The 20,555-nt window shown below is 42.2% G+C and overlaps 1 protein-coding gene across 1 annotated transcript in view; it reads left to right on the top strand.

The window, feature by feature from the left end:
- The window catches only part of Polr1b (RNA polymerase I subunit B), a 38,585-nt gene extending 19,587 nt beyond the window's left edge, over window positions 1-18,998 (top strand). Inside the window, exons 8-15 of the mRNA XM_008840365.3 lie at window positions 4,406-4,577; window positions 5,208-5,489; window positions 7,240-7,373; window positions 9,836-10,006; window positions 11,097-11,253; window positions 15,247-15,443; window positions 16,084-16,337; window positions 18,008-18,998. Of these exons, the coding sequence (XP_008838587.1) occupies window positions 4,406-4,577; window positions 5,208-5,489; window positions 7,240-7,373; window positions 9,836-10,006; window positions 11,097-11,253; window positions 15,247-15,443; window positions 16,084-16,337; window positions 18,008-18,890 (2,250 nt within the window). The 3' untranslated portion in view covers window positions 18,891-18,998. The remainder of the gene's footprint in view (window positions 1-4,405; window positions 4,578-5,207; window positions 5,490-7,239; window positions 7,374-9,835; window positions 10,007-11,096; window positions 11,254-15,246; window positions 15,444-16,083; window positions 16,338-18,007) is intronic.
- Window positions 18,999-20,555: the final 1,557 nt, after the last annotated feature.

Consider the following 20,555-nt stretch of genomic DNA (forward strand, 5'->3'; position numbering starts at 1 on the left):
CTGGGGACAGCGAGTCCCAGCAGGAGAATCGCCATCAGTTACATGAAGTTCATTGGCGTACTTTTGGGCCACTGTCCAAACCCATTTTTCTCAGCAGAGGTCAGGGTAGATTGGAGGATGGCAAAGATGTAATGCCAGGTCAAGTCATAACTGAGGGTTAAATATTTGAATTCTTTAATGAAGCGGGCTGGGTCTGTAGAGAAGGATCCTAATCTTTTTTCTATTTGGGACATATCATTAAGAGAGAAAGGGACATGAACTCTGACAATTCCCTCCACCCCAGCTATCTCACAGAGATGGTAGAGACCCATGGGGTTAGGGGGTTGAGGTCGTGAGCGAGTGCAGTGAGAGATGGGGAGCGGTGAAGGAGGGGACAGAGGAGTTGACTTTTCATTAGTTGAAGGATGTGGGGAAGCTGCCTAGGCAACTGAAGAAGCAAGGTGTTCAGTAGAGTCCAGTAAGTGTTTCAGGAATGTCATATGAGGCGAATGAGGTGTGGGGGATGGAGTGGAGGGGGGTGCAGCAGGAAAGCAGGTTGCAGCATCCCCAGTGGTGGAGGCAGCAGCTGCAGTAGGAGAATTGGAGGGGTAGTGGGGAAGGGGAGCAGAGGAGGAAGGGGATGATGAAGAGGGTATTGGCTGTCGAGGGGGCCTGTTCATAGGCCAGGTCAGGATCAAAGGCAGATTGAGGAAGTAAGGAGGAGGAGGGGCAGAAGGGTTGCTGTCAGTAGGAGGGATCCTTGCCAAGAGGACCTGGTGTGTCTGACAGGGAGTACAGAGGGAGGGTCAGGCACGAAGAACAAAGAAAGCTTGGACATAGGGGAGTTTGGACCATTTGCTGGCATAGGGGAGTGCCAACATAGGGGAGTTTGGACGTTGGCAGAAGTTATTTAAATCTCTTTAAAATATTGAAATCTAAGGTTCCTGTCTCTGGCCAGACAGAACAATTGTCTAGCTTATACTGTGGCCAGGCGGTGGTGCAGAGACATTTGAGGCACTTAGGTCTGACAGTGTCCAGAAGATCTAAAGTTTTTAAAGAATTTAAGAGGCAAGGGGGGGGGGTGAGTCCAGTAGGTTTAGAATTGAGGTTTCCCATTTTAATTAAAGTGATGAGGAAGAGAATGAAAAGGACAGTGAGTGTGAGGAGATGAGAGATAAAGAGGGGAAAGGGGGAGGCTTATGGGCGTCTCCAGGGAAAGAGGAGGTTGGGAGTGAGGCTGACTAGGAAGACAAGTACCAGAAGGAGGAGAAAGACTGAGAGGATGAGAACAAGAGAGGAAAGAGGCATAAGAGAATAGGTGTGCCAAATTGTCATGCGAGACTGACATCCAGGGAGGTGTCCCTCTGTGGAGAGGGTCCTGAAAATGAGAGTGTCAAAAGGTCCCTAGAAACAGCATCCCGTGACTAGGGAGGGGAAAACGTGGGATCTCCTGACGTACCAGTACAATTTAATGAGGAACAGGAGATCCAGGGACTGTATGGCACAAAGAAGAAAGGGGGGGGGAGGCCAGGAGAGGGATTTGGGAGCATTGGACAGATGGGTCTATCCATCAGGTGGGCTTAGGCAGACACAGCAACCGTGCCGGACACTCAATGGTCACCAAGGCCCATGCTGCCCAGTAGCTGAAGTTCTGAGCCTGGGAATGACTGATGGTCATGATGAGGAGAGTGCCAAATGGTAGAGAGATGGAGGGTGGCAGCAGGATATGAGGCAGCAGAGAGAGAGAGAGGGAGAGGGAGAGGGAGAGAGGAGGGACAGGGAAGGGGAGTGAGTACCCAGTGGCTGAATCGGTGGTGAGTGCAGAGCTGGTATCTGGCGGAGTCCTCACCGCCAGACCCTAATAGAATCTAGTGACCCGAGTCACGGCACCATCTGTTAGCTTGAAAGGTGGCAGGGGTTGGGATCCCCATGAAACAGAAGCAAAGAGGACTCTGGCAAAGCAAGAGTTTAATTAGGTTTGGCGGGGCTGGTCCTCAACTCAGGTGTGAGGAAGAACCAGCAGCCTAAGGGCTGCAGAGAGGTAGCTTATAAAGGGAAAGAACGAGGAAAAGGGGAGTGTTTTTCTGCTGTTTGGGACTGTTTTGGGGGCTGCTTCCTCAATGGAGGGCGTGGGGTCTGTACCTGGTGAAGCATATTGGGGAATACAGCTACTGTAAAACATGTTTGTTTTTTTTTTTTACAATTACAAGAGTTCCAGGAATTAACTGCAGCTAAGGATTTGGGAAACCTGTTTGTCAGCCTGTGGGGCATGCTCTGGTGATCACAATACATTGGTCATTAATTTCCCAGGGGCTGCTTTTGTTAACAGGTGGCTGGGAGTTGGTTGACTCAGCTTCTCTGAGGAGCCTCATGGTTTCTGGGTCTGGGGTCACCTAGATCTGAGCCCTATCAACTTGCAGGGTTAGAGACCAGGAATGCTGCTATACATCCTGCAGAGGACAGAATAATCCCCTGTCCCCCAAAGAACTCTCTAACCATAACAGTCAGAGTGCTAAGAAACACTGATCTAGACTACTTTTTTTTAAAATTATTTATTTAATAACCACATACTTAGAAGAAGCATTTCGGTCACCTAGATCTGAGCCCTATCAACTTGCAGGGTTAGAGACCAGGAATGCTGCTATACATCCTGCAGAGGACAGAATAATCCCCTGTCCCCCAAAGAACTCTCTAACCATAACAGTCAGAGTGCTAAGAAACACTGATCTAGACTACTTTTTTTTAAAATTATTTATTTAATAACCACATACTTAGAAGAAGCATTTCATTACATCAGCACTGACATATTCAATAACAATTTTCTGAGCTAATATGCATCTCTTACAAAATTGGCTATACGTTTTTAGGTTTATGGTTGAATTATTACAGTTATACAATATTGTACTCAGTATAAACAGTATTTTAAACAAACATTCACAGTTTCATTTTCATTGACCATAAAAGATGCTAGCCCTGGATTATAATCTCAAATTTCTGAACAAGGTTTTCCAACCATGGTACTACTGACACTGGGGTCAAATCTTGTGTTCAGGGACTGTCTTGTGTAGTCCGTGGTGTTTGGCAACATGTCTGGCTTGTACACAGTAGATGCTAATTGGGCCAGTCTCCCAAATCATGACAATTACAGAAAGCTGCAGACATTGGCAAAGGTTTCCCTTGGGCACAAAATCATCCTTAGCTGAGAACTTCCTAGGAGGAAGAATGACATCTAGGAATTCCTTTATGCCTTGACTGAAATTTTTATAGGAATTTCTTTTTTTTTTATATTACTTTTTTTTTAATTAAAAGAAGCATTTCATTACAACAGCATTAACCTATTCAATAACATTTTTCTGAGCTAGGGTACATCTCTTTCAAAATTGGCTGTACATTTCTAGGTTTACAGATGAATTATTACGCTTATATAATCTTTTACTCATTATAAACTCTATAAGACATAAAATTAAATGAGGTTCCAACGTTTAAAAAAGATCTCCACTTCGTTGTCAAAACACACAGTTTCATACAGAAAAATTCATTCCAGGGCTCTTGACATTGAGACGTTTTCACATGCATTTCTAATCTCTATATACATGACTATCACTGGTCATAGTCACCCACCTTCTGAGCTCCTCGGCATCTGAGCATGAATACAAACTCGTCAGGTAGACAGCCTTCCTCTCCCACTAGAGCCTCCATACTCTGCTATCCCTGCCACTGTCCACTGTGCTGTCAGCACCCCCATCCATTCCCCCCTATAGACTACTTTTTAAAAAAATATATTTTATTATTTTTATTTTTTAATGTGTATGAGTGTATTGCCTATATGTATGTAAATGCACCCATCTCATGCAGTGCCTGTGGAGGTCAGAAGAGGGCTTCAGATCCCCTGGAACTGGAGTTACAGACGGTTGTTAGCCACCATGTGGGTGCTAGGAATCAAACCCAGGCCCTCTGCAAGAGCAGCCAGTGCTCTTAATCACTGAGCCATCTCTTCAGCCTCTAGACTGCTTTAAAAAACAATAGTTTATTTTATTTTTAATTGTGTATATGTGTCTGTGTCTATGTGTGGATATGTATGCATGAGTGTAGATACCCTCAGAGGCCAGAAAAGGGCATTGGATCCCCTGCAGCTGGAGTTTCATGGGTTATGGGAATTAATCTCCAGTCATCTGCAAGAGCACAATGTGCTCTTCATCACTGGGCCATCTCTCCAGCCCCCAATCTGAGTTCTTGTATCTGTCTTCAGAAATGCCTCACCTGCATTTGTATGCTGAAAAGCTACCTTTCAGACTTGTGCTATAGATGTGTCGCACATCACGTGTACAAACAGTGGGCTTTTATTTTGGATTATATAGATTATGTGGTAGGAAATACAAAATTTGAAATCTTTAAAGCATGTAACTTTAACATTTTCTTCTTTCAGGAAAAAATGGAAAATTGGCTAATGTCTATTAAAATAGCTTTAGATAAAAGGGCTCAGAAGACCAATGTGTCCATAAATAATGAAAATTTGATGAAGATTTTTAGTATGGGAACAGAGGTAACAAGGCCATTTGAATATCTTCTTGCTACTGGGAATCTGCGTTCGAAAACAGGTAAAATTAGGCCTTATTTTATTTATTTTTCAAATTATCTACATAATGTAAAAACATGCTGCCAGGGCTTTAAGAGCAAACTCACCTTCACTGATGTTAGATTTCATGTTAGGGTAAATTTTAACAAATTTCTGCCAACAAAGTGTCTTGTTTACTTAAATTCAGTTCCAGTGACCAAATTTCCTTGCTAAAGACCACTTAGTGTTGGAAGAAGTCGGTTTGAAGTCTGGAAAGGTTGTATATGTTTCCCTCCCTGAACCGGTTGCATTGAAATGAATCAGGAAACTTAAAAACAGGAATTGGGGTCCAGAAATCTGTTTTTCTAACAGAGACTGCTGATACAGATTCCTTTGTTAGCACTCCAGCAAGTACTTGTGTAATTTCCTAGCACTCTCACTTAGCAGAACTAACACAGTATATGCTAATGCATGCTACAATAACCCACTTTTTCTTTATTTTTTGGTAATACTGGGGATTAAACCCATGGTAGGCAAACTCTCTTAACACTGAGCTACATCTCCAGCCCTGAAGCTTTGTGATTTTTTTCAACACCTCAAAAGCAGATAGTTTTGGGGTTTTGTTGTTGTTTTAAGTTTGGCCTATTTTTGAGTGACGTTGTTTTGTTAAAAGGTCTCGGCTTCCTGCAAAATTCTGGCCTGTGTGTTGTGGCTGACAAGCTGAACTTCATTCGGTACCTCTCCCATTTCCGCTGTGTGCACAGAGGGGCTGACTTTGCCAAGATGAGGACTACCACAGTGCGCAGGCTGCTGCCGGAGTCCTGGGGCTTCCTCTGCCCTGTGCACACTCCAGACGGGGCACCGTGTGGGCTGCTGAACCACCTAACCGCCATTTGCGAAGTCGTCACACAGTTTGTGTATACAGCATCTATTCCAGCCTTGCTCTGCAGCCTGGGTATGAGCAACCAGCAGTCTTGCATTCTATCATGCATTCTTGGAAATGAACTTAATAAGAAATTAAGTGTTATCAGTGTTTTCTTCTTTCTGCAAAGTGAAAAGTGGGAAGATTTGAAATAGGCCAATAGCTGGTATCAAAGTACAGACCCAACTGTGACTTTCTGAGTTGCTCTCCTTACCTCTGATGTGAGCCTTTGCAGTTCTAAGTAGAAAACAATGTCGATTGGCAGGGATTCAGTTAAAAAGGAGCATGTCCATTATACCTAATGTCACCAGATAGATGACGTCTGCTCCTGGGAGTGTTGCAGCTGCTACTTTGGCCAGAAAGCTGGCTCAGGCTATTCTTCCAGGTCGGATACCTGAATGGAGTTTACCTTCAGGCATTCTACAGCCTTCTAGTCCTGGAATTCTCCAGTTTGATGTGAAAACCAGAGTGTGTTTTGGATAGTCTATGGGTGGGGTTTCCAGTGGATTAAGGTTTATAGTACAACTTCCAGTTCATAGAGTTCATATGGTGCATGCTTTGAGTCACGGGTCAGGAAATGACTGTGTAAAGTACTTACCCCAATTGGAGAATAACCATTGAGAAAAGAACTTTAGAGAAAGTAATCAGGAAATGGTCAAGAGTCAGACAGTATAATCAGTGTAATTTGTCCATTTGCTATCTGCAAGGAAAAGAATAATTTTGTTTTCTAACAGTGATTAAAAAATGTCAAAGTAAGCCTGGGCTACTCCCCACCCTGCCCCCCCCCCAAAAAAAGTCCAGAAGGAAGAAAGGACAAAAGGTAGAAGTAGAGAGGTACATCCTGCTGTAGAGGAGTTGGGAAGGGCTCTTTGCTGTGGCACTGGGGAGGAAGAATAGTAGAGGCAGAATTTGGATGGGCCAGTCTGGGTGACAGTTGAAACACTGAGTGGGTAACCTGTGACACTTAAGAAAACACTTGCTGTTTTCCCAAGGCACTTATGTGTGGAAATTCTTTTTCACTTAATTATAGTTGATTATGTCTTTTGTGGTCCTTGTGCTCTATTACACGTACTGCCAACGCTGAGCTAGCCCATATGAGCCATTGCTCCTAGGGGAGCTGTGAGGCTCAGTTATCATGAGTCTAACATTGAACACTCAGCCAACAGACTCCTAACTATAAGCCTCTCTAACTAACACACATTCTCTGTAAGGCCTGTCACAGCCTTACACTTAGGAACACTGGGCTGCATTACAGCATTATACTTGAAGGTCATTCCACATATCACCACCAACAAACAAAAATTCAAAGTATGTAGCATTGAGCAAACATTGAAAGCACACGTTTCCAGTGGGAGAGCTGAGATAGGAGGGCAGAGTGTATGCATCAAGCAACTCAACTTTTGCTGCATGACCTCAGAAGTGTCCATAGTATCAGTTTTGTGGCTACAAATAAAATGTAGCAAGCAGACGAAATTCCAAATGTGGAATCTGCAGATAATGAGGATCAATACTAATCAGATTTTGGGGGGAAAAAGTAATGCATTATGCAACTCAGGAATCAGAATGTGAAAAGGTACACTGTGCAAAGCCTCCCTTATGCTCTGTGCCCACCAGTCTAATCACAGGAAGGCAGTTACTAGTTTCTTATGTGTCCTTGGTGGTAATCGACACATATGCACGCGTGTCATTCAGATAGCCTAAACTGAAGGCGCAGTCATTGAGCCCACCATAGGACTTGCACATGTCGATGAAGTCTGATGGGTCCCTTTGCTTCCTTTGCCAGGGGTCACTCCTGTTGATGGAGCACCTCGTCGATCATACAGTGAGTGCTACCCTGTCCTACTGGATGGCGTCATGGTAGGCTGGGTGGATAAGGAGCTTGCTCCCAGCCTTGCAGATGGTCTCCGTCGTTTTAAGGTGATTTTGAATTTTTTGCAGCTTGTGTTACTTTATCTCTTGATGTTTGGTTTTCAGTCCTTTCCTAATTGATGAGGTATCCCAGGGCATTCTGGGGTGGTCAAGCAGTCAGGGTCAAAGCTAATTCCAGAAATGCCTGGACATTTCTCTGGTAGTAGCTTTGTCTTGTCCTGACCTTACTGGTTGGGTCAGTGACAGACACCTGATCCATATGCATTTGTTGGTAGTTTCATTGAGGCCCCTGTGTGCTTATCCAACCAGTTCCAGTTTGACTTCCTAGGGGAAGCACCAGTTAGGTGACTCCTCAGTTGAGGTTTTTGTGTAACTTCATTATAAGATTCTGAACCTGTTGTTGCTTTGTCCTGGGGAGGTGCTACCTTTAATCTCTTCGGTTATTCAGTGGGTCCTTACATTACTATTTTCCTCTAGGGATAATTTGTGGAGAGATAGTTGAAAGCTATGCAAAGGCCCCTTTCCCATCTAACTTTTACCCACTAACTGATAAATTTTTTGCTGAATTATTACTGATGCATTGGTGATTCTTTGCTGAGTTAATTATGACTGTAGTGGTTGCTAAATACAGATTCCTAATTCTAACACTGGTTCTGTTATTGCTTGCTAGCCTGGGAGAACACTTGTTTTTTCTGTATTTATTGTCCATGTATTTCGTTTCTTCTGTATTTCATTTGTTAAATCGACATAGACTTGTTTTATTTCATGAGTGTTCTGTTAGTTTCATTTATTTTGAAGCTCAGATAGTATCAGATTGGGTCAATGGGAACTTCTCTGGACTGGTCTTTGTGCAATTTTTTTTTTGTCTTGGTAAATATACATAACAAAATATATCACTTTAACCATTCTAAGTCCATGGTTCATATGTTAAGCTAGTGCTCTACTGTTGAGCTATATCCCTAGCTTTTTATTTTGAGACAGTCTCACTAAAGTAGCCAGGTTGATCTTGAACTCACTCTGTAGCCCACCTGGGCCTTGGATTTCCCATCCTTTTGCATCAGCTTCCCAAGTAGCTAGGAATATAGGCCTGTGCCCCCAGCTTGACCAAAATTCTTTTTTTCTTCTCTAATTTTTATTTGTACAAGTGTTTTGATGGCTAGTAGGCGTACTGATATGTGTATAGTGCCCGTGAAGGCTGGACGAGGACGACAGAGCTGCCATGTGGGTCCTCTGGAAGAACAGCAAGTGCTCTTAACCCTGAGCCGTCTTCTCCAGACCAAAATTTTTTTTTCTTTTTTTTTTGGTTTTTCAAGACAGGGTCTTCCTGTTGAACTTGATTTGGAGACCAGAATGGTCTTGATCTCACAGAGATCTGCCTGCCTCTGCCTCCTGGGTGCTGGGATTAAAGGTGTGCTTCACCATCCCTGCCTCTGACTGAAATTTTTTTGTTCTGGTAAGGAAATTCATCTTCCTAAACTTACTGCCTCTGTTTTGGTGAGCTCAATATTTTCCATTTCATTTTGGTTTCATGGATCGATGATATTTAAAAATGTGTTTCTGTACTTTCTTTTATCTATTCTTTTTTAGCATTTGGATTAAGATTTCAGTTTGGGGGCTGGAAAGATGGCTCAGTGGGTCTTCCTTCAGACCTGCTGACCTGAGTTTGATCCCTAGATTCTACAAGGTAGCAAGAGAGAACTCCCAAGAGTTGTCCTCTGTTTCACAAGTTCTGTGGCACATGTGTACACACACACACACACACACACACACACACACACACACAAGGATAGTAGATAAAATATTTTAAAAAAGTTTAATTTGGGCCAGATATGGTGGCTTATAACTTAAGAATCCAAGACAGGAGGATCATCGTGAGTAAGAATTCAGTTTGATCTTCATTCATTTTCTCCTTTTGGGGGAGTTTTTATGGTGTGTGTGTGTGTTACCCACATAACAGATTGCAAGTATATGACACAGCATTGTTAATTGAGGTTAAATAAATGTTGTACGTCTGATCTCAGAACTTTGTACCTTTTGACCAACATCTGCTAGTTCCCCTCTCCCCAGTGTCCTTTCATCTTTACTGATATTGTATTTAGCTGTGAATCCCCTTAAGTGTTTATGAGTTCTATAATCTTTTTAAAATTTCTCTTTAAAAATTTCCAAGTGGAAGGCTCTTTTTGTGTAATAGGTTTTAATGTAAAACCAGTAGTCCACATTTCAGATGTCAGAATAAGCTTGTTTCTTCTCCAGTCTCGTTACTGGCTGACTGATTGTGGGTCTGAGCCCTTAATGAAATGTAGAGCTTTTACCACTTCTGTGTGGGGTGAGTGGCCTCGTATGAGGGGATGAGACTGGGGTGGACTCCACGGCTGTGGAGTGGTGTTTATTGCTAGTATGATATAATTACTTGGATACTTTTCCTATTCTACCTGTCTCTTGGTGTCAGGGAGGTAAGGGTGGCATAAAACATATCATTTCATCTTCATCAACCTCTTTTGTTAACATAGGTGTTGAGAGAAAAAAGAATTCCTCCCTGGCTGGAGGTGGCTCTCATCCCCATGACAGGAAAACCAAGTCTGTACCCAGGCTTGTTCCTTTTTACCACTCCCTGCAGACTGGTACGGCCTGTGCAGAACCTGGAATTGGGCAGAGAAGAACTCATTGGAACCATGGAGCAGGTACTGACAGTGTGTGATGTGCGACTCTTTGTGCCTGTATAGAATACAGCTTTCAAAGGCATGGCTATTGCTTCGCAAAGCATTTTTAATTTTTTTCTAATTCTTTTTAAAATTAAAATTTTTATGCATATGAGTGTTATGCCTGCATGTACATGTGCACCTGTGTCATGCAATGCCAGAAGAGGGCATCAATCCCCTGGAACTGGAGTACTGATGGTTATTAGCTTCCATGTGGGTGCTAGGATTCAAACCTGGGTCTTCTGCAAGTGCTCCTAACCACTGAGCCATCTCTCCAGCCCCTTATTTTTGTTTTATGTGTATCAGTGTACTGCCTGCATACACATATGAATAGATATGTGAACCTATGTCCTGCAATGCCCAGGGATGTCAGAAGAGGGTGTCAAATTCTCCTGGAACTGGAGTTACAGATGGTTGTTAGCCACCATGCAGGTGCTGGGAGCTGAACCTGGGTCCTCTGCAAGAGCAGCCAGTGCTCTTAACTGCTGGGCCTTCTCTCCAGCCCCATCACCTACGTCTTTAATAATTGCCACTTTGTGCTACTATAAGAATTTATTTTTCAGTTGGGCATGGTGGCACACACCTTTAATTCCAGCACTCAGGAGGCAGAGGCAGGCAAATGGATCTCTGTGAGTTCAAGGCCAGCCTGGTCTATGTAGTAAGTTCCAAGACAGCTGGGGCTACAGAGAGACCCTGTCTCAAAAAGAAAAGAAAAAAAAGAGAATTTATTTTCCTTCCTCTTCCCCTTCACAATTGAACAAGGTAGATTTAGAATGAAATATGTAAAGGAAAAGCATTGGGGAGGTAGCTTGGTGGTAGAGCACTTGCCTAGTATGCACAGGCCTTGGGTTCTAACCCTGGCATCACCACAACAGCAGCAAAAAGAAAATGTAAGGCGAGTGATGATACTTCTACACAGGCGCTGCCCCATGCTTCCCCACAGATCCATTCAGCATTCATGATGTGGGTAGGGAAGGTGATCTTTGTAGACTTGAGGGCTAACCTCTGGGAAATAGTGAGGCAGTCATGGTTATTTTGTGCCCTGACCTTCTTTGTGCTTCCTGTCCTCCAGCTCTTCATGAACATTGCTATCTTTGAGGATGAAGTTTTTGCTGGAGTTTCCACACACCAGGAACTCTTCCCTCACAGCCTGCTGAGTGTGATTGCCAACTTCATCCCCTTCTCTGATCACAACCAGAGTCCAAGAAACATGTACCAGTGCCAGATGGGTAAGGTGGGTGGGTGGAGGTGGTGGTTGACTCATGTACGTGCCTGCATGCACAGACACACACACACACACACACACACACACACACACACACACACACACACACACACACAGAGTGCATGTGATTTAATTTGGAGTAATTTCAAACTCAAGAGTTTCAAGAATTCAAGAACTCTCTTCAGTCTGTCATGTATTCTGTTAACACTGTACTTTTTCATTCGAAGGTAAATTGCAGACATAATTCCCCGTTTCTCCTAAATACTTCAGTGTTTATCACCAACCACAAGGATCTTTGTAACCAGGGATGCTAATCAAAATCAATCTAGAAGTTTAACATTGACATTATTATCATTATATTTTGGTCTTTATCTAATTTGTGGGGAGGGGGCACCAAACACCCAGCCTAGGATCACATACTGTGTTCAGCTGTTGCATAGATTTGTTTTCTTTAATGCAGAACAGCCTTTATTTAGTGTGTTTTTTTTTTCCCTCGATATTATCATTTTCAAAGAAAAAGGTACTTTATGATGTAGACTGTCCATTGTTTTTCTGAGATCTTGTGGTTTGAGTTTTGAGTCCTCACGGCCACCCACATGATTGCCACTTCAGTGATCCTTGTTTCCATCTGAAATTTAGGCTTTTATCATTTGTAAATTCCCTTTTACCCCTAAACCTTTCCTGAGCTTGCGCTGGCCTGGAATTTGATTGTGCAGCATCTACCTCCTGCGTACTGGGATTCCAGCAATGCTCCACCATGCCTGAGCCTCAGCATGTTTATATTGCAGGTTGTCGACCAGATTCTCCTTTTTCATTTTTCTGAACATTCTATTTCAGCATCATTAAGGAAGTTGCACTTTCCACATAGTTCTGAGTGGACAGGTCTCTTGTTGCAGGACATTAAAGTTGCTGCACTGTCTCGTTTTGGTCTCTGTTATTTCTGATTAGAAGGCTGCAGTTATAAAGTGCTTCTCCCTGTGGGTAATGTGCTGTTTTCCCTGTCTTTAAGGCTTACTTTTAATTTTGGTTTTAGGAGAGTGGCTGCTGCGGAGATATGATTTCCTTTGTATTTATCCTAATTATGGTCTACTGGTCTTCATGAGAGAAAAAAAATTCGATCAACTTTGGAGCATTTTCCATTGCTTCAGAATTGTTGCTTCTGCCTCTACTTCTTCTCTGCCATGCATCATTTATGTCACACCTTTGACACTGTCTCAGAAGCTTTTTTTTTCTATGTATATATGTATATGCATGTTTATGTATTCATTTTGTGTGTATATGTGTGTCAGTGCGGTGTATTTGTGTATGGTATATGTACATGTGGATGTGTGTGGAGGCCAGAGGAGGACGTCTGGTGGCTGCTCTATCACGTTCCACCTTACTCCCTGAGACAGGGCCTCTCACTGAACCTGGAGCAGACCACTGGCAGGCAAGCCCAGGACCCTCCTGTCTCCACCCCCAGCAGTGCCACTTGTCCTTTTTTCTTGTTTCTTGGTTTTTTCTTGTCTTTTTTCCTCCATCCCTTCTTCATGAGTTCATTTTTTGATTGTTGTTTGTTGACTTCATTCCTACTGACATCTAATGAAGTTTTGTTTCAGGTAGTCTGTTTTGGTCTAGAACTTGCCTTTTTTAAAAAAAAAAAAATTTATTATTTTTATTTTTTCATGTGTACCCATATATGCCTGCATGTAGGTAAGTGCACCTGTGTCGTGCAATGCCCGAGGAGGACAGAAGAGGCTGTCGGATCCCCTGGAACTGGAGTTACAGACATTTGTTAGTGGCCATGTGGGTGCTGGGATTTGAACCTGGGTCTTCTGCAAGAACAGTCAGTGTTCTTAACCACTGCGCTCTCACTCCAGCCCCTAGAACTTGCCTTTTATTGTTGTTACCAGTTTAATTTTTTTTTTTTTTTCACTATGTGGCTGTGTCTGACTGGTCTAGAACTTACTGTAGCCTAGTCTGGCCTCGAACTCACAGAGATCCTCCATCTCTTATCTCCTGAATGCTGAGATTAAAGACTTGTGCCACCTTTTCTGAGTTTTTTTCTGTCTTCATTCATTGTGGGCATATTTTCCCGTATGTTTCAAGCTTTATCTAATGGGTGATGTAAGGAACCGTTGGCCAGTTGCAGAATTTGGGTCATCTCAGGGTTGCTCTCCCTTGTTTGGTTTTCCTTAAAAGCAGGTTATGCTTTGCTCTTTGTTTATATCTGCAGTCACGATTGTATGATAGATGTTATGAGGTTGTGCTTGAAAGTTATGGATCCTGTTAGGATTTTTCTGGAGATGATTGGTTGGTCTTCATTTTTAATTGGTAGTTAACTTAGCTGAACACAGCAGTTGACACACCTTTTAGTCTCTGGGCTGCTTGGCTCACTTCCATGAGTGCACAGCTCAGGCATCCACCAAAAACTTGGACTCAGTGTAAATGTAGACTTTAAGGCTCATCTTCTGTAATCCACTCATTACTTTGTCCTCTACTTTATAGAGGACTTTATTCATTTCCCTGTGATGCTCTTAAACTCTGTTCCTTGATTCTTCAAAACAGTAGGCTGTGGCTTTCTAAGTTGTAGCTTAGCATTGACTGACCATGAGGCAAAAAAAAAAGAAAAATGGAAAAAAAAGTTGGTCACTAAGGGTGGTTCCTTCTGTCCGAATATAAATTCCTCTCAGTTTCTGACTATTGGCAAATCTCCAGTCCTTTAGGTAGTAGGCATGTGCACACAATTGGGATGTTTTTTCTTTCCTTTCTGAATCTTAGAGTTAAGTGTTGAGGGTGGTCTTGTAGGAGGGCCCCTCTCCTCTAAAACCTTAGCTCCTTAGAGACCCACATTCCCCGTATTACTGCTTTACTCTACCGTTGTCCTGAACCTTAAAAACTTTTGTTGTCCTAACAAATGCCATGTGGGTGGTGGGATTCAAACCCTGGTCTTCTGCAAGAACAACCAGTGTTCTTAACTGCTGAGCCATCTCTCCAGCCCCTCTGTTATGTATTGTATTAGCTGTTGTCTCATTGCTGGGACAGAATACCTGACAGAAGCAGCTTAATGGTGGAAGGGTTTATTTTAGCCTACAGTACCCAGGGATACAGTTCACATGGGGAAAGGCAGGGTGGCAGGTGCAGGAGGCCTCTGTCATGTTATATCTGCATTCAGCAAGCAGAGACTGAGGAATGTTTGTATAGCTTGCTTTTTCTTTGCTATTCAGTCCAGGTCCCAAGCCCACATTTAGCTTGTTTCTTTCCATGTCAGTTAACCTGATCTAGATAGTCTCTCACAAACAGCCCAAATGGGGAGTCTATAGCCCATCAAGTTAACGATCCAGATTAATCCACACAATTTTCATTTGTGTATGTGTGTATTTTCTTTTAGTTTTAGAATAATTTTGTTCTGAAAAGATTCTGTGTACTGAGAATGATACAAAGAATAGTCTACTTCCCTGTACCCCTATATTCTATTACCCAGAATTTACAAATGCTGGCATTTTTGTTTGTGTGCCCCGGAGTGTCTTACAGATCCTTTGTATCCCTTGTAGTGTTTCCATCATGGACAGTCATAAATGATAGAACTGTTTGCTGTATGTTATACATATCTACATATAGCATCATTAATGTACTTCTGTACTTGTTCCTACCCAGCATTGTTTCTGAATCTGGGCATGTTGATCAGATACTTCATTCTTAAAGCTTGTATTAGTCTGTAGTAAGCATGGTCACCATGACTGTGTTATTCATTTCCCTGTGATGTATATTTGATTGTTTCCAGTTTTATATAGCACATTGATAATTGAGGATCAAAAACAAAATGCAGCCAGGTGTGGTAGCACACACTTTTACTCTCAGAAGAGGCAGAGGTAGGTGCATTTCTGAGTTCAAGGCCAGCCTGATCTACATACTGAGACCCTACCTAAAACAAAACAAAACAAATCCCCCGCTGCCCCGCCCCGCCCCCCCCCAAAAAAAACAACAACAAATTGCAGAGACTTTGTCTTTTCTGTAGGTAAGCAGACCATGGGCTTTCCGCTTCTCACTTATCAAGACCGATCAGATAATAAGCTCTATCGTCTTCAGACACCACAAAGTCCTCTAGTAAGACCATGCATGTATGATTACTATGACATGGACAACTATCCAATTGGGACAAATGCTATCGTTGCTGTGATTTCCTACACTGGCTATGATATGGAAGATGCCATGGTAAGTTTTTAGTTTCTAATCGTACTACTTTTTTTTTTTGGTCTTTTTGAGACAGGGTCTCCCTGTAGCCTGAGCTATCCTGGAACTCACTATGTAGACCAGGCTGGTCTTGAACTCACAGAGATCTGCCTGCCTCTGCCTCCCAAGTGCTGGGACTACAGGCGTGCGCCACCATGCCCAGATAATCGTACTACTTTTTAACTGTCTTATTTACTGTGAGATCACAGAAGGAATGTTTATTGCAACTTCAAGTGCCTAGTATTAGACTCATGTTTGTTCTATTAAATGGTTAATTCCTGGTCTAAGAAAAAAGAGGCAAACCTTGATATTCAATGTCTGAATATTCAGGTATGCAAGTATTGTCCACATTTGATTGCATAGGATGAGTAAATATTGGTGTGTGGTCTTGAATATTTACAGTTCATATTTATCTTTGATTGGGTTGTAAGTCATTTATAAGTCTGTGTTTTATAGTAATTGTTGTTTAGTAATAGTAATTGTTGGTTTAGAAATGTAGAGGGAGTTTTAGAATCAAATGCTGGTTATCCTAAATCAAGTATTAATACAGTCCTAACACTGTATTTTGAAAATCCTCATTTGCCTTCAGGCTCTTAAATGAACGATTCTTTGATCCCCCCAGATTGTGAATAAGGCTTCGTGGGAACGCGGCTTTGCTCATGGAAGTGTCTACAAGACTGAGTTCATAGACCTCTCTGAAAAGATTAAGCAAGGAGATGATAGTCTGGTGTTTGGGGTCAAACCTGGTGACCCCCGAGTTATGCAGAAGTTGGATGATGATGGCTTGCCATTCATAGGAGCCAAGCTGCAATTTGGGGATCCCTACTACAGCTACCTAAATCTTAATACTGGGGAAAGCTTTGTGGTTTTCTATAAGTAAGTTTGGGGATCACTGTTGGACTCTGTTTTTGAGAAAAGGTGTGACTAGGTCTCCCAGGCTGGCTTGGAACTTATTATGTATTTCATTATATAGACCATCCTGGCCTTGACCTAATGGGTTATTTTCTGCCTGCTGTGCTGGGATTATAGGCCTGTGCTACCACATCTGGCTCTTGTGCTGGTTTTTATAGGCTGTTTCTTACTGGTATTGCTGGAGGTCAATGAAAAGCTGTCTTTTAACAAGAGAATATTTTGGAAAAAATATAAGTAAAATTTAGTTAGTTACTCTTTTAAATCTCTGCTTCTCTAACAAAATAGCTAAGGCTGGGTAATAAAAAAAATAGAAATTTGGGGTCTAGAGAGGTAGCTAGGTGGTTAAGAGTACTTGCTGCTCTTGCAGAGGACCTGTTCAGTACCTAGCACCCACATGATGCACATATATACAAGCGTGCAAAACATAAACATAAAACACATAAAATAAAAATAAATCTAGTTGGTAGTACATGCCTTTAATCTGAGCACTCTGGAGGCAGAGGCAGGCAGATCTCTCTACATAGCGAGTTCCAGGCTAGCTGGGGCTACAGGAAGATCTTGTCTCAAAAAAACAAAAATCTTTATAAAAAAAAAACAACCAGAAATGTATGTCTCACTCTTCTTGGGGGTGGGGCCATCCAAGATAGGGGCACTGGTAGACTCCTTCCTTGTGGAGGTACTGCCTGGATGTCCGGACATGGTGGAAGGTGGAAGGTAGAAAGAGCTCCTCAGACCTCTTCTCTAAGGTCAGTGTCTCCTGATGAGGCTCCGTCTTCAGAACTTAGTCACCTAAAGGCCTGGCTCTTAATAACACCACAATAGAGGTTCAGTTTCCACATGAACCTTGGAGAGAATATATTCAGGTGATGTCGTTTAGAGTCAGTGCTTAAACAAGACATTATACAATCTGTTGCATTGCATTTATTTTTCTACTTTTTTTGTAGTCCCAGTTTATGATAGCTATTTATGATTTATTTTAAAACTCTGTTATTTGAGCTTTCTTTTCTCTTTCATAGTGTTAGGGATGTTTCCTAGCCAAAATAGAGTTCAGTATGCCTCTTATTAAAAATGAGTTAATATTTTCGCTGCCTTTGCAACAATGTAAATGACTTTAGAAGGCTTTCATAGCTTTTCAGTTGCTAATCTCTTAGATAAACATAATCAGTTGTCGTAATAAATGCTTTTAGAAGTATTAGCTCTATTTGTATTAGTGAATAGACAAAACAACAAGTTATATACAGATCCTTTATGACACACTATGTCAACCAAGCCTAAGGGGTTTTGTTTTGTTTTGTTTTGTTTTGGTGTTTTTGAGACCGGGTCTCCCTGTAGCCCCAGCTGTCCTGGAACTCACTATGTAGACCAGGCTGGCCTTGAACTCACAGAGATCCACCTGCCTCTGCCTTCCAAGTGCTGGGATTAAAGGCGTGCGCCACCACGTCAAGCTTAAGTATTTTTAAGTTTAAAATAAAAGCTTGGCTGGGTCGTGGCACACATCTGTAACCCAGCATTTGGGAAGCAGAGGCAGGAGGTAGTAACTCTAAGTTCAAGGCCAGCCTGACCTACAGAGTAGGTTCTGGGCCAGCCAGAAAACCAAATAGCTTGACTTTTTACATGGTTTATTTTTTTCCTAGGAGCAAAGAAAACTGCATTGTAGATAACATCAAAGTGTGTAGTAATGACACAGGCAGTAGAAAGTTCAAGTGTATTTGTATCACAATGCGAGTCCCTCGGAATCCAACTATTGGAGATAAATTTGCCAGTCGTCATGGGCAGAAGGGCATTTTGAGCAGACTGTGGCCAGCTGAGGACATGCCTTTTACCGAGAGTGGGATGGTGCCAGACATTCTGTTCAACCCTCATGGATTTCCCTCCCGCATGACCATCGGTATGTTGATTGAGAGCATGGCCGGGAAGTCTGCAGCTTTGCATGGTCTCTGCCACGATGCTACACCCTTCATCTTCTCCGAGGAGAACTCAGCCTTGGGATACTTTGGTGAGATGTTAAAGGCTGCTGGCTACAACTTCTATGGCACCGAGAGGTTGTACAGCGGGATCAGCGGGGTAGAGCTGGAAGCAGACATTTTCATTGGTGTGGTTTATTACCAACGCTTACGCCACATGGTGTCAGACAAGTTTCAGGTTAGAACAACTGGAGCCAGGGACAAAGTCACCAACCAGCCTATTGGAGGAAGAAATGTCCAGGGAGGCATCCGCTTTGGAGAGATGGAGCGGGATGCTCTTTTGGCTCATGGTACGTCTTTTCTCCTTCATGACCGTCTCTTCAACTGCTCTGACCGCTCGGTCGCCCACGTGTGTGTGAAGTGTGGCAGTTTACTCTCTCCATTGCTGGAGAAGCCACCTCCTTCTTGGTCTGCCATGCGTAACAGAAAATACAATTGCACTGTTTGTGACCGCAGTGACACTATCGATACCATCTCTGTGCCTTATGTTTTTCGGTATTTTGTAGCTGAACTGGCAGCTATGAACATCAAAGTGAAGCTGGATATCATTTAACTAGAAACTGGCCTTCTGAGTTTGGAGATTAAAATGAAAGGTAACTTTAATACAGTGAAGAGACTACGAATTCACTCTTGGTTTTTACAAGGGTGTTTACACTTTAAATCAAGACCAGATCACCAAGAATTCAAGATTTCTGAGTCTCTGGTCTGAAAACTACTGAAGCCGAGTTTGGTATATTTGTTCAAAGATTGCATATGTGCCTTCTTAAAAAAATGATTTATTGGGGCTGGAGAGATGGCTCAGTGGTTAAGAGAACTGACTGCTCACGCAGAGGACCTGGGATCAGTTCCCAGCACCCACATGGTGGCTAAGAACTATTTGTATCTGTAATTCCAGGGACTTCAACATCCTTTTCTGGCCTCTGCAGGCATTACATGCACAAGTACTTAAATACATGTATACAAACACACAAAATCAAAATTAAATAAAAACAATTTTAAAAATGATTTATTGATAAATATAGGATCGTAAAGGGACGTTTCCTTATATTACCTTTTGCAGGTTCACTATTCCATTTTTAAAAAAATATTTATTTTTATTTTATGTGTACGAGTGTATGGCCTGCATGTATGTGAGTGCACTCGTGTCATGCAATGCCGCGAGGTCAGAAGAGGGCTTCGGATTCCCCTGGAATTGGAGTTAAGGACGGTTCGCAGTTGCCATGTGGGTGCTGGGAATCAAACCCGGGTCCTCTGCAAGAGCAGTCAGTGTTATTAACTGCTGAGCCATCTCTCCAGCCCCCACTGTTCCCTGTTTTGAGTGGGCAGAGGTCACATCTGTTTGTCCATCTAGAGCAGAGGTGTATGATAATAAAATGCAAGCCATGTGTGTAATTGCCACGTAAACTAAAACTAGGAGAAATATTTCCAACAACTATTGAAATATAATTGTTATGCAAAAACTATGCTATTTCATGTATGTAATTTGATGGGTTTGGACATACGCATAATCTGTGATGTCATCACAGTCAAAGAAAATAATATATCTGCCATCTTCATAGAGATCCATCCTCTTCACAAAGTTTCAAAAGTGCAGCACAGTTGTTAACTGCAGGATTTCTGCAGCATGCATAACTGAAAGTTTACCTACCTGTTGAATAACTCTCCTCCACTTCCCTGACCTCTGCCAACTTACTTTGTTTTTCTGAGTTTAACTATTTATTTTAGATAACTCATAGTAGGATTGTGCAGCATTTGTCCTTGAGTGAGCAGCTTATTTCTAGCATAATGTGGTCATGGTTCGGCCTTGTTGTTGAACATGGCAGGATTTCCTCCTTTAAGGACAAATGTATCTTATTTTAATGTAATCTAGCCAAAATGTCTTTTCAACATGTAAATAATATTAAAGCTTTATTGAAATACTCTTTCATAATATATTTCTAAAATCTAGTGGCTTTTTTTGGCCCTAATATCAGTCTGTAGAGTACATATATCTGTATTGTCCCCTGTGGGTGGGTGTTTGGATTCTTCCATTCTTTGGCTGTTACAAACCTTGTGTGCACTTGTGTAAGTATAAAACTGAGTCAGGCTTTAGAAAGTCTCACTAATAAGGCAGATAGGACTATACTGAGAAAAATCTGTTCATTAAAGATATACGCCGATTTTGCTTCAAGAAATGGAAGCGTATGGAAAACACCTTGAATGTATTGATTGATACTTT

Source organism: Nannospalax galili, unplaced genomic scaffold, assembly GCF_000622305.1.
Source record: "Nannospalax galili isolate Female #2095 unplaced genomic scaffold, S.galili_v1.0 scaffold1941, whole genome shotgun sequence".
Classification (NCBI taxonomy): domain Eukaryota; kingdom Metazoa; phylum Chordata; class Mammalia; order Rodentia; family Spalacidae; genus Nannospalax; species Nannospalax galili.